The sequence below is a fragment of the Salmo salar genome, chromosome ssa01 (assembly GCF_905237065.1).
Source record: "Salmo salar chromosome ssa01, Ssal_v3.1, whole genome shotgun sequence".
In the NCBI taxonomy this organism is placed as follows: Eukaryota; Metazoa; Chordata; class Actinopteri; order Salmoniformes; family Salmonidae; genus Salmo; species Salmo salar.
Genome location: NC_059442.1, coordinates 60242308 through 60260439, shown reverse-complemented (window position 1 = coordinate 60260439; position 18132 = coordinate 60242308). Strand labels below are relative to the sequence as shown.

General features: G+C 42.8%; 1 protein-coding gene across 2 annotated transcripts; it reads left to right on the top strand.

Annotated features, from left to right (window-relative positions):
- The first annotated feature begins 7986 nt into the window (after window positions 1-7986).
- Window positions 7987-17923, top strand: LOC106606739 (sphingolipid delta(4)-desaturase DES1). 2 transcript variants are annotated; one of them, XM_045720685.1, is made up of 3 exons: window positions 7987-8150; window positions 13038-13780; window positions 15395-17923. In XM_045720685.1, exons 2-3 carry the CDS (start codon window positions 13064-13066, stop codon window positions 15539-15541), a joined length of 864 nt encoding a protein of 287 aa, XP_045576641.1. In that variant the 5' UTR covers window positions 7987-8150; window positions 13038-13063; the 3' UTR covers window positions 15542-17923. The 2 variants fall into 2 exon arrangements, with proteins under 2 accessions (XP_045576641.1, XP_014058579.1); XM_014203104.2 differs by having other exon boundaries at window positions 8013-8316.
- Window positions 17924-18132: the final 209 nt, after the last annotated feature.

The window sequence follows — 18132 nt, the reverse complement described above, 5'->3', positions numbered from 1 at the left end:
GGCAAGACTAATCTGATTATCAACCCAAATAGCATTGTAGCAGTAATCAAATGCAATCTATACGTATTAGTGAGCCATGTCAAGAATAAATATGCAGTGTGCATAAACAGTAAAATACAATGTACAGTAGTAGAAATATTATGAGATACAGTATTTAAATACACAGTGTGAAACGGGAAGTGATCAGTGGTTAAATGTCTCTCTAGCATGGGACAGCAGTGTTGGCTGTGTGTGTGTTCGTTAGTATGAGGTGTGTGTGTGTGTGATAGCTTGTGTATGTTTTGAATGAGTGAGTGTTCATCACCTGGTACATGGCTAGTGATGGCTTGTTCAACCGTCTGATGGCCTGGTAATAGAAGCAGTTTTTAGTCTCGATCTTGGCACTGATGCACCTGTACTGACTCCGTCTGTCGGACAGGAGCCAAGTGAACAGTCCGTGGCTCGGATGACTGAGGTCCTTAATGATCTTCATGGCCTTCCTTTGACACCAGGTGCTGTAGGAACTTGAAGCTTCTGACCCTATCCACTGTGGCCCTGTCAATGAGGGTGGGGGCATGCTCTCTCTTCTGTCTCCTGTAGTCTACGATAAGCTCCTTAGTTTTGTTGACATTGAGGGAGAGGTTATTTTCCTGGCACCATTTCGCCAGGGCTCTAACCTCACTGCAGGCTGTCTTGTCATTGTTAGTGATCAGGCCAATCACTAGCACTTAGATTCACAAAGTTCTACAGCTGCACCATCAACACCATCTTGACTGGCTGCATCACAGCTTGGTATGGAAAATGCACCGCCCTCGACCGCAAAGCGCTAGAGGGTGGTGTGTACAGCCCAGTCACTGGGGCCAAGCTCCCAGCCATCCAGGACCTCAAAATCAGGCGGTGTCGGAGGAAGACTCCAGTCACCAAACCATAGACTGTTCCGTTCGGCAAAAATGGTACCAGAGCATCGGCTTTCGGACCAAAAGCCTCCAAGACAGCTTCTACCCACAAGAAATAAGATGGCTAAATAGCCGTAAGATTGCTAAATAAGTCATTAAAAGGACTATCTGCACTGACCCTATCTTGCACTGACTCTATGCACACTCACAAGACTATATACTGTGCTCATACCCCTTGACTTATTCCACATTTTGTTGTGTTACAGCCTGAATTCAAAATTGATTAAATATATTTTTTTCTCACCCATCACCCATACCTATTGTTCACCTAATACCTTTTTTGCACTATTGGTTAGAGCCTGTAAGTAAGCATTTCACTGTAAGGTCTAAACCTGTTGTCACGTGCGCCGAATACAAACTTTGATTTGATTTGATCTACACACAATACCCCTTATTAATGACAAAGTGAAAACATGTTTTTAGACATTTTTGCAAATATATTGAAAATGAAATACAGAAATATCGCATTTACCGAGTTGCGCAGCGGTCTAAGACACTGCATCTCAGTGCAAGAGGCGTCACTACAGTCACTGGTTTGAATCCAGGCTGTATCACATCCGGACGCAATTGGGAGTCCCATAGGGCAGCGCACAATTGGCCCAGCATCGTCTGGGTTTGGCTGGGATAGGCCGTCATTGTAAATAAACATTTGTTCTGAACTGACTTGCCTAGTTAAATAAAGGTTAAATAAATAAATGAGTCAATACTTTATAGAAGCACCTCTGGCAGCAATTACAGCTGTGAGTTTTTCTAGGTACGTCTAAGCGGTTTCCATACCTGGATTGTGCAACATTAGCCCATTAGTCTTTTCAAAATTCTTCAAGCTCTGTCAAATTGGTTGTTGATCATTGCTAGACAAACATTTTCAGGTCTTACCATAGATGTTCAAGTATATTTAAGTCAAAACTGTAACTCGGACACTCACTGTCTTCTTGGTAAGCATCTCCAGTGTAGATTTGGCCTTGTGTTTTAGGTTATTGTTCTGCTGAAAGATGAATTAATCTCCCACTGTCTTGCCATATTTTTTGCAGTACTACTTTAATGCCTTGCTGCAAACAGGATGCATGTTTTGGAACATTCTATTCTGTACAGGCTTCCTTCTTTTCAGTCTTTAATTTGGTTAGTATTGTGGAGTAACTACCTTGTTGATCCATCCTCAGTTTTCTCCTATCACAGCCATTAAACTCTGTAATTGTTTTAAAGTCACCATTGGCCTCATGGTGAAATCCCTGAGCGGTTTCCTTCAATTCGACAACTGAGTTAGGAAGGACGCCTGTATATTTGTAGTGACTGGGTGCATTGATACACCATCCAAAGTGTAATTAATAACTTCACCATGCTCAAATGAATATTGAATGTCTGCATATTTATTTTTTATCCATCTACCAATCAGTGCTCTTCTTTACGAGGCATTGGAAAACCTCCCTGGTCTTTGTGGTTGAATCTGTGTTTGAAATTCACTGCTCGACTGAGGTCCATTACAGATAATTGTATATGTGTGGTACAGAGGTGAGGTAGTTCAAATCATGTTAAACACTAGATTTGCACACAGCGAGTCCATGCAACTTATTGTGACTTGTTAAGCACTTTTTTTTAACGTATTTTGGCTTGCCATAACAAAGGAGTTGAATACTTATTGAATCAAGACATTTCAGCTTTTCATTTTTTATTAATTTGTAAAAACACAATTCCACTTGGACATTGTGCATCGGCCATTGACATCAATAAGGGATCATAGCTTTCATCAGTCTGTCATGGAAAGAGCAGGTGTTTTTCATGTTTTGTATACTCAGTGTATGCACACGCATATATATATATATATATATATATATATATATATATATATATATATATATAAATTAAAATAAAGGGAACACTTAAACAACACATCCTAGATCTGAATGAAAGAAATAATCTTATTAAATACTTTTTTCTTTACATAGTTGAATGTGCTGACAACAAAATCACACAAAAATAATCAATGGAAATACAATTTATTAACCCATGGAGGTCTGGATTTGGAGTCACACTCAAAATTAAAGTGAAAAACCACACTACAGGCTGATCCAACTTTTATGTAATGTCCTTAAAACAAGTAAAAATGAGGCTCAGTAGTGTGTGTGGCCTCCACGTGCCTGTATGACCTCCCTACAACGCCTGGGCATGCTCCTGATGAGCTGGCGGATGGTCTCCTGAGGGATCTCCTCCCAGACCTGGACTAAAGCATCCGCCAACTCCTGGACAGTCTGTGGTGCAACGTGGCGTTGGTGGATGGAGCGAGACATGATGTCCCAGATGTGCTCAATTGGATTCAGGCCTAGGGAACGGGCGGGCCAGTCCATAGCATCAATGCCTTCCTCTTGCAGGAACTGCTGACACACTCCAGCCACATGAGGTCTAGCATTGTCTTGCATTAGGAGGAACCCAGGGTCAACCGCACCAGCATATGGTCTCACAAGGGGTCTGAGGATCTCATCTCGGTACCTAATGGCAGTCAGGCTACCTCTGGCGAGCACATGGAGGGCTGTGCGGCCCCCCAAAGAAATGCCACCCCACACCATGACTGACCCACCACCAAACCGGTCATGCTGGAGGATGTTTCAGGCAGCAGAACGTTCTCCACGGCGTCTCCAGACTCTGTCACGTCTGTCACGTGCTCAGTGTGAACCTGCTTTCATCTGTGAAGAGCACAGGGCGCCAGTGGCGAATTTGCCAATCTTGGTGTTCTCTGGCAAAGGCCAAACGTCCTGCACGGTGTTGGGCTGTAAGCACAACCCCCACCTGTGGACGTCGGGCCCTCATACCACCCTCATGGAGTCTGTTTCTGACCGTTTGAGCAGACACATGCACATTTGTGGCCTGCTGGAGGTCATTTTGCAAGGCTCTGGCAGTGCTCCTCTTGCACAAAGGCGGAGGTAGCGGTCCTGCTGCTGGGTTGTTGCCCTCTTACGGCCTCCTCCACGTCTCCTGATGTACTGGCCTGTCTCCTGGTAGCGCCTCCATGCTCTGGACACTACGCTGGCAGACACAGAAAACCTTCTTGCCACAGCTCGCATTGATGTGCCATCCTGGATGAGCTGCACTACCTGAGCCACTTGTGTGGGTTGTAGACTCCGTCTCATGCTACCACTAGAGTGAAAGCACCGCCAGCATTCAAAAGTGACCAAAACATCAGCCAGGAAGCATAGGAACTGAGAAGTGGTCTGTGGTCTCCACCTGCAGAACCACTCCTTTATTGGGGGTGTCTTGCTTATTGCCTATAATTTCCACCTGTTGTCTATTCCATTTGCACAACATTATGTGAAATTTATTGTCAATCAGTGTTGCTTCCTAAGTGGACAGTTTGATTTCACAGACGTGTGATTGACATTGTGTTGTTTAAATGTTCCCTTTATTTTTTTGAGCAGTGTGTATGCAAAAAAAGAAACGTCCCTTTTTCAGGACCCTGTCTTAAAAACAGAATTTGTAAAAATCCAAATAACTTCACAGATCTTCGTTGTAAAGGGTTTAAACACTGTTTCCCATGCTTGTTCAATGAACCATAAACAATTAATGAACATGCACCTGTGGAACGGTCGTTAAGACACTAACAGCTTTGACCTCCTCCAATTCCGCAGCAACCAGTGATCCGGGTCAATAGCATCAATATAGCTTCCATCCCTCTCCTCACCCCGCCCCAACCTGGGCTTGAACCAGGGACCCTCTGCACACATCAACAACTGACACCCCACGAAGCATCATTACCCATCGCGCCACAAGAGCCGTGGCCCTTGCAAAGCAAGGGGAACAACTACTTCAGGTCTCAGAGCGAGTGACGTCACCCGATTGAAACGCTATTAGCGCGCACCACTGCTAACTACTAGCCATTTCACATCGGTTACATTAGGACACTAAAGTGTCCTTTCTACTGACTCTGAAAAAGACCAAAAGAAAGATGCCCAGGGTCCCTGCTCATCTGCATGAATGTGCCTTAGGCATGCTGCAAGGAGGCATGAGGACTGCAGATGTGGCCAGGGCAATAAATTGCAATGTCCGTACTGTGAGACGCCTAAGACAGTGCTACAGGGAGACAGGACGGACAGCTGATCGTCCTCGCAGTGGCAGACTACGTGTAACAAGGCCTGCACAGGATCGGTACATCCAAACATCACACCTGCGGGACAGGTACAGGAAGGCAACAACTGCCCGAGTTACACCAGGAACGCACAATCCCTCCATCAGTGCTCAGACTGTCCGCAATAAGCTCAGAGAAGCTGGACTGAGGGCTTGTAGGCCTGTTGTAACATCACCGGAAACAACATCGGCTATGGGCACAAACCCACCATCGCTGGACCAGACAGAACTGGCATAAAGTGCTCTTCACTGACGAGTCGCGGTTTTGTCTCACCAGGGGTGATGGTCGGATTCACGTTTATCATCGAAGGAATGAGCGTTACACCGAGGCCTGTACTCTGGAGCGGGACCAATTTGGAGGTGGAGGGTCCGTCATGGTCTGCATCATCGGACTGAGCTTGTTGTCATTACAGGCAATCTCAATGCTGTGCGTTACAGGGAAGACATCCTCCTCCCTCATGTGGTACCCTTCCTGCAGGCTCATCCTGACATGACCCTCCAGCATGGCAATGCCACCAGCCATACTGCTCGTTCTGTGCGTGATTTTCTGCAAGACATCTTATAACTCTTCTGCAGTAACATCTCGTACACAAAGGTACTTCTCTGCAGCTGCCACCTCCACTCATTAAAAACCCACTACCCCATTCCACTACTTTGACCCTATCTGCTCCTGCACCATGCTAACGGCCTGGGAGGGCGGGACACCACCCCTCGACACACCCTGTGACTCTTCTGAAGTCATGTCTCGTATACCCAAATACTTCCATGCAGCTGCCATCATAACATCTATTTTCTGAGATGTATGTTCCATTTCTGTGGTAGTTGATAACCATTGCTATGAAAGCTAAGAAGCCAACCTTACTGAAGCATAAATCACTCGTTGGCCTATCCCTCTGTGCTGGCACAAATCTACTACTCACTGGGATCATCTCAGGATCCCTCACGCTTGAACCATCCTCTACTTTCTTCACTGTTGTCTATTCCATTTGCACAACATTATGTGAAATTTATTGTTAATCAGTGTTGCTTCCTAAGTGGACAGTTTGATTTCACAGACGTGTGATTGACATTGTGTTGTTTAAATGTTCCCTTTATTTTTTTGAGCAGTGTGTATGCAAAAAAAGAAACGTCCCTTTTTCAGGACCCTGTCTTAAAAACATAATTTGTAAAAATCCAAATAACTTCACAGATCTTCGTTGTAAAGGGTTTAAACACTGTTTCCCATGCTTGTTCAATGAACCATAAACAATTAATGAACATGCACCTGTGGAACGGTCGTTAAGACACTAACAGCTTTGACCTCCTCCAATTCCGCAGCAACCAGTGATCCGGGTCAATAGCATCAATATAGCTTCCATCCCTCTCCTCACCCCGCCCCAACCTGGGCTTGAACCAGGGACCCTCTGCACACTCGGCATACGACACCTTCTGCGCTACTCTGACCACTTCAACCTGCCTCTCTCACACCAGACACGATGCCAGGACCAGCAGAAACATCATCCCCGACATTAGGTCCAATTAGTACAAGAGCAGCCATGGAAGCGCCATCATTCCACACTGTAGTTCCACCAATCTGTTTTACAGCCTCTGTGTACGATACATCATGACTAATTCTATATCTCTGAGCCTCTCTCTGCACCCGGCATCCACTAAATGCTGCACTATGTTCCCCCCCGACAATTACAACACTTAACCTTCACATTTTCCCCGCATTCACCGTAATCATGTTCCCCTCCCCACTTGGCACATCTTTTCCTTCCTTTTCATTGAACAGCTACATGTCCCATTCTTTGGCATTTAAAACACTGCAATGGGGATGGGACAAATTCTCTCACATTAAAACTAAGGAATCCTATCTGTACTTTTCCAGGCAAAACTTTCTCAAACCTCAGCAGCACTGAAAGGCTTACACTTCTTTGACCCTCTTTCCTTCTGATCAACCTTTTGGCCTTAATCACTCTTCCTCCCTTCAAATGTTCTTTAATATCTACTGTGGACATAGATAATGGGCCCCAGTGATGACTCCCCTCAATCTAATGTAAGCACCAGGGACATGGCTTTTAATTTTCTTCCCATTAAGCTTGTCCATTTTCAGAATCTTCTCTTGCTGAGCCTGGTTACCACAACATATGAGCGATCTACCATTTCCAATTAACCAAGCTAATTTGACTTCACCTACCTCTTTCTCTACGGCATTAGTTAGTCGGATAGGGTGTAAATAAGGCCCTGTGGACTCAAACACGATCACCACTTTCTACTCCAACACATTATTACTCTTGCTTCCTACATTGGCCCTCTTTATGCTTTCTTTACTAGACGCTCCACTGCTTTCTGTATTATGATCTCTCTTCTTCCTATGTCTTTCCACTACTGACCATTCCGGTCCTTTCGCCTCATCCTCACATATCATCAGAACTGACACACATAATATTCACATTACAGCACAGCTTTTGCTTCGCCAACATTTTCTGAATTTCCTCCATTTCATCCGCACTACTCGCCACCATTTCTGACTCTCCAATTTAACAACCTTCCCCCAGTCCTCTTCTTCTCCAACCGTCTCTCAAAGGTGACCCAATTGCACCCTTCTCAAGTTGAAGGCGTGTAAACTGAAGTTTTTATTGAAAGAAAGAAAAAGTGGGCGGGCAGGCAAGTCCCAGCCCTCAATCAAATAGGCTACATGACCATAAACGGTGCACTGCGCTGTATGAGTAGAGGGAGAGATTGTGTGAAAGGGTTAGGAGGCTGGACAGGATTGGGGTAGTGGGGGGAGGGAAGTGGTGTCTAGGGCTCTATTTTGCCTTCTTAGAGGAACAGGACTAATGAAGAGAATTGAATGTAGGTAGGCCGTGACTGGCCTCACACTCCAGTACAGTAGGTGGCGGTGTATGCATCTTAAAAGTTGGATGCGATCCACCAAACCACTCTCAAAGAAGAACAACGGCGCACTGCGTGATATGCATTCGGAGTCTTTTCAGTGAGTCATTCACAGATGCGATTCGGTTCCCAACGTTCACCAAAAAGAGCCGTTCGTTCGCGAACGACCAATCGTCATTACTGCGCAGTCCCACAGGGCCGGAGAGGGTGGTGTGAGTCCGTTAGGTAACCAGGGAGTCAATTTGGCACTTTTACTATAGCAAATGTTTTGAAACGTTCATTTTCTGTCACTTACACCAACAAAAAGATATGGGGAACCGTGTCGCTCGTGAGGATTACGAATGGGTTTATACAGATCAGCCACATGCCGACAGGAGGAAAGAAATTTTGGGTGAGCAATCCCCACACCCCAGTAACGTTAGACGCTAACATTAGCGTGTGTATTTTTTAAACAACTAGACCTGATATCTAACTTGCTAATGTAGAAACCAAATGTTCGCTTAGCAAGCTCATGAATCAATCATTTAGCTCATGTTTATCTTGCATCACAGCTAGCTGGCTGCTAACTACTAGTAACTAACGGCAACCCACTTCATTGTCTTTATCTTCTGTGTGGTACGGTATGCTAGCTATGTAGCTAGCAGTAGGTCATTGCAGCCACATATTCATAGTTAGCTAATTCGCTAGCGTAAGTAAATTAACTAGTTAGCGAACATTGGCTAGTTACTTACCTTGTTTGCCAGACAGGGTGTTAGCTAGCAGCTGATCTAGTTTCAACAATTACTGTTGCTAACATTTTTCGTCATCTAGCTAGCCAGGCCAATTATTCGGTGTAAAGATGTTTGTGTACGGGTGTGGTTTTGCTAAATATTGCCTAGTTAGCTATTTCTCCAATTAAGCACAAACTGGAAACCGTTACAACACAGTCCCTGCCATGACCAGGGCCCTAGACTCACTGACTGCGCCACTCCCTGAAAGTGAACAGTTAACTAGTCAGCCTGTAACGTTAAACTATTTGGAGATTACACGATGATAAAGATTCCGGAGAAAAATACCGTTGGCGTAAGCTAGCAAACGATAAAATCATGATACTAGTTAACTAGTTACATATAATGATATGTATTATTGCTTGCCAACTCGCCCATTGAGCATTGTCATGGGAATGGAGTGACACAACTGTAACTGAGAACAAAGGGGCGCAGGCAGCACGTACAATTAGAAAAGTACTGTAGCTAGAGAGAGGTAAGCCAGAGGCACTGGCACAGCTGATCTCTGGGCCTAGTGTGGCGGCTAAAGCCTTGTGGGTGTGGTACCTGGAGTCCCTTGGCCATAATTACTGTGTCCTTCTTTTGAGGCGAAGAGGACCCCTGTAATGAACAGCAGGTGGTCTTCTGTATGTATGGTCTTGTCATGGATGACTGGGGTTGAGTGGGCTTTCTGAGGTTCCAATGTTGATATATTCCCAACATGTTTTGCATGTCAGCAATCAAGTTTTCAACAACTTTAGAAATACAAAAATACAGTATTTCATACGGGCTATATTTCATATGATGCTAAGTGCATTATATCAGTAGTATTACTGCATTTTGAAACTTGATTGCTGACTTGCAAAACATCCCTTTGTGCTGAGTCCGGGCTCTGTCGATGTCATAAAGAACTCATTGAAGAAGGAAACATATCCTGTCTGAATAATTCATTGTATGCCCTGGGAGTACAGCAGCACCCTGAGACAGAGGGACACCGATAGTTTCTATCATAGAAACAGGGCGGCTATGGGCTAGTATTTCAGTCTGGTGATGGCTTTTAACTTTATCTCAGTGTAGTTTACTGTAGGACAGCCCATGTAAGGTATTTAAACCCTTTCTGAGCTCATCACATTGTATCAAGCATGTAAAGGCTTATGCTAATCACACATGCCTCAGGCCTCTCCCACCACACAGCCCCTTGACGCAACACAGAACAATGTAGCCTACACAGGAAGTGGCATTTCTCTGCATGGACTTGTCCCCTAGATTAACTGCAATCATCATGGCCTCTCTAAGTAGCCCATTAAACAAAAAACATCAGCACTCTTGAAATATGAATAAGAACACTATGACTTAAAAAAAAATATATATTTACAACTTTATTTCTAGATTTTCAGATATAACAACAAAAACAGTACAACCCCCAACCCCTCATTCTTCCACTCCCACCCTCCACCCACCAAGGCATCCTCCACCCACTTTTTTCAGGAACAGTATGATTTCTTAATGGTGAAAATTAAACTGTGCTTCCTGGCACTGGAAAAAATGGCCCCAACTAGATGGGGCGTGCGCCATCGCGCACATGTTGCTTTTGTCCATCCACACCAGATGCAATAAGGACACGCAGGTTGAAATATCAAAACGAACTCTGAAACAACTATATTAATTTGCAGACAGGTCGAAACGCATGAAACATTCATGGCCGTTTAGCTAGGTAGCTTGCTGTTGCTAGCTAATTTGTCCTTGGATATAAACATTGGGTTGTTATTTGACCTGAAATGGACAAGGTCCCTTTTTAGAATTTTCCGTTACACACAATCGTGTGTTCTCTACTCCAGTAATTAATCCACAGATAAAAGGGGAATCTTACTTAATTTCTAGTAATCTCTCCTTCAGTCTTCTTCTGTGGACTTCATATGGCAATTGGCAACCAACTGTAAGGTGCATTACCACCACCAACTGGACTGGCGTGTGGACCTCAGTTGATCTTTCAAACAGCCATGTGGGTATATGCTCCTATAAACCAATGAGGAGATGAGAGGGGCGGGACTTGCAGTGCATCAAGCATCAAAAATAGAACCAAATTCTATTTTAGCGCCTGGCTACGCAGACCCTCGTTGACGTGCGCAAGCAGTTTGGATGAAATTATTGAATAACATGCATGTCTACATTTATTTTGCAATGCTCGCACACGCAACGCGGGCGTTGTGGTCAGCATGTAAGGTAAATATTTTGAAAACCATTATGCAAAGGTGGCTCTGTTATGTCTTGGAGACTTCTCTGAATTCTAAGATTTCTCACAGATTCTCTCATCCCAGAGGAATTGTAAGTTCCCAGAAGTGGTAAAGCTGACCATTAGAATAATTAGTTCAGACATCACACCAAAATCCAATCAAATTATTAATTTGATCACTCCACAAAGTGATAAGAAGTGAAATTAGATAGGATCACTGGACTATTGTCAGCTAGCCAGCCCACCTCCTTCCACCTGAGTTTTTCCTGTCTCTGTCAGCCTTTATCATCCTTATCATTCAGTACTACTGAGGAAACCAACCGAAGTGTGTTACCCTGGATTGGGTAACAACAATGTAACTTTAAATTGTTGAGTAGGATTTGGTTATAACTAGGGCTGGGAATATACTTAGGAGCCGATACGATCTGTATTGCGATTCTCACGATTCTATATGTATTGCAGTTCGATACTGTGATTTTTATTGCGATTTCATGTTCCAAACATATTGCTCACCGTATGTCTGTCCTTTGCTGATGGACAAGCGAGAGCCGTGAGAAAACAAGTTTTGATCAGTCATGGAAATAAGTTTTCCAATTTAAAAAATATGGAAAAGAAGCTATGAAGGAAAAGTTTTGGTGCGACATTGTCAAAACGATACGATATATATTGTGAAAAATAATATCCCAATGTGTAACTGTCAAGTTTTTTTTTTCTCCCCATCACTAGTTATATCATTGCCTTGATAAACACCACCACCACCCCATTGTTACGAAGTTGAAAGGTTATTAATCAAGAAGCACTGTAGTGAGTAGACTGAACAGTCCATCCACACGAGTCCTGTCTGTCCACACATCCGTTATAAAGTAACACAGTAAACTCAAGGTCAGCGTGGTCCGTCTTTCACTTTGTAGTTTATAGCCTAGTTAAATAAATCCATGTGACAACATAGGCTAGGCCAACACATACACACAAAATAATCTTCACTTTTGTCTACTGTAGTAGGTGCTACCAAAACTAAAAAAAAAACCACACATTTAAAGTAGGCTACTACAAGCTGGTGGTGTTGTTTAGGTCCCAGAAATTGTGGGTGGATTAGGAGGTATCACCATATGCATCGTTAGAATGACTTTTCCCGACCTGCTGAAAGGGTTTTCCTATTCCTTTGTACATAACTCACATGTATGTGTTTTTGTCCAAAATGTTTCAAACTCGTGTTTGTGAAGAGTTCTTCAACTTCTACATTTTACCCATTCTCCATCAGCTGTGAAATCAGGGCAATAAGGATAAGTCCGTTTCTGTTTGGTGTTGCTTCCCTTGACCTATTATGTGGTGTAAACTGATAGGCCTGCATCTAAAACCCTCCACCCTCTGTAACCACCCATGTCCCAGTCTTGACCTCCTGTATAGTTTGTTCTCATGTGCATGAAATGTTTTTCAGGTCTTTGTTTTAGTTTTTTTTGGAGCGATGGGGGGTGGACCCCTCACCCCACAGTTTGGGAACCACTGCTGTATTAAGCCGAACCCTAAGTGCTTTGCTTTTGTCAATCGTAGTCTGGGCCCTAGTGGTTGCAGGTATGGGCCTGATCTGAAACCACCCTTTGTGCACGTTAGGTTACTTTTTAGTCAGGAGCGATGAGATTAATTCTCAGTGACACGACTTAATTGTCACAAAATGTAAGTTGTGACTCGCAAACTGCTTTATTTGCAAGTGGAGGGTGGATTTGGTGACCTTGTTTGCATTGCCCTTATTCTTTGAAAGTACTTGTATCATTGTGGTCTCATATCCTGGTGTGGCTGCTAGCCAAATAAGATACTGGTATAATTAGTGTAGTTTTGAATTGCAATTGCCAGACTGTTCCTGCAGGTTCCTTTTATAAATTGTGTTTTGTAGTTGACAGTTTGCGATCTTTCGTCCTGTCCTGTCTGGACTTTAAGGGGCCATTTGACTGACTGCAAACGGTTACAAAGATTACACTTTTTAGGAAATGGCTGATTGGTTTGTAGCAATTAAAGTTCTGAATTGGAATGACATTACAAGAAAGGAGTTGTGTATCAGTGTTTTATGAAGTCTTGATTAGTGCTTTGCCAAATTTGAAAATTAACCAAACTTGTATTATTTCTCTTCTCTAACAGCAAAGTACCCAGAAATAAAGACACTAATGAGGCCTGATCCCAGGCTGAAGTGGATTGTTTGCATGATGGTACTCATCCAGTTCTTAGCATTCTACCTGGTCAAAGACCTGGACTGGAAATGGGTCCTGTTCTGGACTTATGCCTTTGGCAGCTGCATCAACCACTCTATGACCCTGGCCATCCACGAGATCTCCCACAACACAGCATTTGGCAACAACAGGGCCATGTGGAACCGCTGGTTCGCCATGTTCGCCAACCTGCCCATCGGGCTGCCGTATTCTGCCTCCTTTAAGCGCTACCACCTGGACCACCACCGCTACCTGGGAGGAGACGGTATAGACGTAGACATCCCAACTGATTTTGAGGGCTGGTTCTTCTGCACACGCTTCCGCAAGTTTGTCTGGATCATCCTCCAGCCTCTGTTCTATGCCATCCGCCCTCTCTGCATCAACCCCAAGCCCATCACCGGCCTGGAGCTGGCCAACGTGGCCGTGCAGCTGTCCTTCAATGTGGCCCTCTACTGGCTGTGTGGAGCCAAGCCTGTGGTCTACATGATGGCGGGCTCCTTGCTGGGAATGGGCCTGCACCCCATCTCTGGACACTTTATCGCCGAGCACTACATGTTTCTCAAGGGCCACGAGACCTACTCCTACTATGGCTCCCTCAACCTGCTCACATTCAATGTGGGCTACCACAACGAGCACCATGACTTCCCCAGCATCCCAGGACGTAGGCTACCTATGGTATGGATGTTGAAAATAACATTGGGGGGGTGACTGTATGGAGAGGGAAGGCGGACCAATTTAGCATTATAACTGTTGTCATCCAGTAAATATGTATGTATGTATGTATGTATGGTGTGTAGAAAAGATAATTGACCTATATATTTTAAATAATATCATCTTTGACAATCACCAAAATAAAAGCTAGACAGTCAGGGAGAATTAAAAATTCCCAAAACAATTTAGCAGTATTGATTTTGTTATGTTTCAGCAAAAGAACACAGCATTAGCCATGGCAAAATGCATAGTAGGAAACTAGCTTTAAAACTGCAACATTTTCTCTTGGCTCCACACCCACCACCTAAGTCCCTTTTTGATTCAGAAAAAAACTCTGCTAATGAAATGCTAATAATTATCTTTATTTACTGACTGCTTGCATTTGCTTGCTTATCGTGAGGAAACAGGATAAGTAATACAACACGAGGGTAATCAATTATTATTTTATTTTTTTAAAGATACAACCATATTCCTCCAAATATGTTTAGGCACTCTGTGTACAGGCTCATTCATAAGAAAAGCATTTGACTTCCACAGACACAGGAAGACTTTGACCTTAAGCTCTATTTTGCAGAACGTTCTGTGTTTGGAGACGTAAATGATTTAAAGGATGATACACCATTGTGCAAAGAATGTCTACATGTTGGTTTATGGGGAAAGGTGTTGCATCATGGGTGTTCTTTTATGATTCAGGACTGCTGCGATTTCCATGCATCTGTTGTAGTTCCCCTGATTGGTACTGAGAGGTGAAAGGGGAATCCCAGATATGTCACATGGGGTAAAAACCTGAAGCTTCTGGTTAGAACTTCCACTTAATATTAGGGCCGGGACGATACTAGTATTGCGACACTCGTTCATGTCAAGGAAACTTTTTTTAGGAAAGTCTTAATGTTGGAAACAAACATCATTATGTTATCACGTTTATAGATTTAAAAAAAAGCTTTAGCATACAATATTTTACATACAGCAGGTTTTTAAATGACCAAAAAGTTTAGCCTGCTTTGTGTCCAATTTGTAAGTTGCTCTGGATAAGAGCGTCTGCTAAATGACTTAAATGTAAATGTGTTTTCTTTTTTGCCATGGAAAATATATTGCGATACTGGTATTGTCACAGCCCTACCAAATATGGTGATGAGTGGAAGTCCAGTGGCACGCAGAGAGGGAAGATGAAGCTGGGCTGACGTTCTGCTTATTTGATCATCGATTAAACATCCAATCTCTTACAGTGTCAGTTCCTTAAAAAATAATCTGTTATGAGTGCACTAAGTTTTGTAGAATTGACACTTTGCCAAAGTATAAAAAAAGGATATTGTTTAGGAGTGCAAGGGCGAATTGAGTTATTGCACACAGGCACTTCTGAGTAGGCGTTTCCTAATGGAAATATGCAAATACAATGTTAAAACATGCCAGGATTTCGCTAGCTTGTGCTTGGCTCTGCCCACCTCCTTGTTTGTTTTGACCACTGTGTATAATTGGTTCCCAATGTCAACAACGTATGTCCTATCTTGGGTTAGTTATAATAATCTTTGATTGTAGCAAACTAGACTAATGTTTTTTTTTTTCTTCCGCTAAACCTAGGTGAAGGAAATAGCATCAGAGTACTATGATGACCTGCCCCACTACACGTCGTGGGTGAAGGTCCTGTATGACTTCATTATGGACGACCAGCTCAGCCCCTACTCTCGTGTGAAGAGGAGGCTGAAGGGAGATATCAAGCAGGAATAAATCCTTCCCGCTCTCCTACTCTCTAACTAAACGACACCAGCCCCAACTCGCCACCAAGACTTTTTACAGCTTTTGCATATTAATACACATTTGCACTGAATGTGAAGAGAATGTGTGGACAGGACGTGCGACATGTATGTAAGAATTTGTTCAAAGTCTGTCCTTACAAAATAATTTTTTCAACTAGTCATTACACACAATTACAGTTGTCATTTCTCCCATTTTTTGCACTTGTGGTCATTGTAATGCGGACAATTATTTCCCGTCAAATTTTATTCCAGAATGAATTTATATGTATAATTGACATCTTTAGATTTGAGTTTTGCACTGGTTGCTGCATGTGTTGAATATATTCGATCCTGTTTTTTATAGTTTATTATATAATCACTCCGGTTTTATTTCATTTCTTGAAAGAGGCTGTATAGCAATATACAGTTACCCATTTCAATGCTACTGATCTGCATTTGCTGTGGATTGTGAGTTTGTTCTCTCCTCACTCAATCGTAAAATCTCCCTTTCATTCCACGTAGACGGCACTTAGCACATGACTGTGTGTGTGGACATATTGTCTTATGTTCTGAGCTTTAGTTTAGCTCATTTTGATCCAAGTGCCATTTTGTATTGTGCTTTTGCCAACACCTCCGATAACTGATTCACATAGTCTGAAGCACCAAGTTAATTTGCTCTTCGTTAAATGTCTTTCTTGATACAGTGGGGAGAAAGAGAGTTCATAACAAGGTTAGGTAAGACAAGGACCAAGATTCAATCGATCGTGGGTTGGAGACAATGCGGATTTGAATCTCAGCCAAGGTCAAACGTTGTCTTTGTTTTGTTTAGTTGAGCTTTAACGGAACACCAAATGTGGCCTTAAATGTGTAAATTACTGTAATGGAGAAGCATCATTCATATTTTGTCTGATGAGCTGGTATACGCTCCAAACATCAACTTTTCCGGACGTATTTTACTGGTTCTCCTTCTATAATTAATACTCAATCTTAGAAATATACAGCATGTTAAAGCTAATTTAGATTTTAGACTAGTGAAGTCTTTTGACAATAGCTATATTGAGCCTCTTATGGAAACCCAATCGAAGGCCAAATTAATTGAAACCAAATGTAATTTTGTTCATATACTGTATGCTTTCATATTTTTTTATTTTACTTTCACTTGATTCTGAAAGTCCGATTTATTTCCAATTGTGTCCTTTAACATTTTTCAAAGCAGTATGCAATGCCGTAAGTAGCCTAATTAATGTGAGAGAAAACAGAATTGCTTTCTTTAGCAGTGATTGACCTCAAGAACAGAGCAGTGCCCCCTTAATCATAGAGTCTGAAAGCCACTCAAATGTTTAACTTTAAAGTAGCTACCAAAGAGGGAGTGAAACCCAATTCATGCATCACATTATGCAAACCATGATGTGGATGAATATTGTCCAAAGTAGAATGGAAGCTTGCTGACAGTGGTGCTGAATCACAAATTCACCCTTAACCCTAGACACTCCATGTAGATCTGGAATGAACCTTAGCAGTATGGTAATAGCTCCATCTTGCCATCTGATTGGCTTGGAGGGAGATTTGCAATATTGAGTAGACTTAGGGCTGGATTCAATCTGTACCGCAGAACTAATATGGAAGATATATCTTTAAAGGCAATGTTCCCGCATTCTTATCTAAAATAGATGTGGCTAGGGGTTGATTTGGGATTCAATGGCTTCTAAAACAGGGTAAAGGAGCTTTTTGTTACATCTACATCTGTATTAAACACAAGCTGAACTCATGTTGGATAGCACCTCATGAGGCCCTTTCACAGTTGGGCTTATTGGACTAAGGGTGAAAGAATTGAATGAAGTAGTCTTTATCTTCTTAAATCAAGCATATTCTTTCATGTAGAATACTCCTCAGCACTATGGGAAGGGAGGAGTCATGATTCCACCCTCATTGTGTAACACCTGCCTTTTTGCATTATTGAGTTTTGTCTGATTGTCATCCTTTTTGCTGGTCAGCCATGAGGTCCTGTCATAAGATGGAGTAGCAGGTCAGATCTATTGGGTATAGGCTAGAGGTGTACTGGTAATTGCGTTAAAGTCCTACTCCAATCTCCCTTTCACCTCATTTAACACCTGATTAAGGGCCTCTTTACACTACTTTGACGACGCAAACTTGGTCCAGGCGAGATACTTGTGTCGTGTAAAGAGAGAGATTTGAATCTAGATCCATCTTTAAGAGATGTCTCCCACACTTCTTACAGCGGTAGTGTGGGAGACATATACGCTAGTGATGCCAATCCTTACGGTTATATCAGCGGGTTTAGGATAATTAAATATTGTGTGGATGAAGGGCGGGTGGAAGGGCGGGTTGAATAAAGAGAAAACAATACCTTAAATGTATAATTGTTGTACAATTTATATCCACAAGATCTATAAGGTACATTGAGGTTTTTATTTCATAATTTTAGGCTGTCTGGCAGCCTAAGCTTTAGGGCCTAACTGTAAGCGTGCCAAATAGCTTACATGCCAAATGCTTTTGGGAATGGGCAGAAAAATAGATCCACAGAGGCAAAAAACATTGGAGTTTAATTCAATAAGAGAAAAA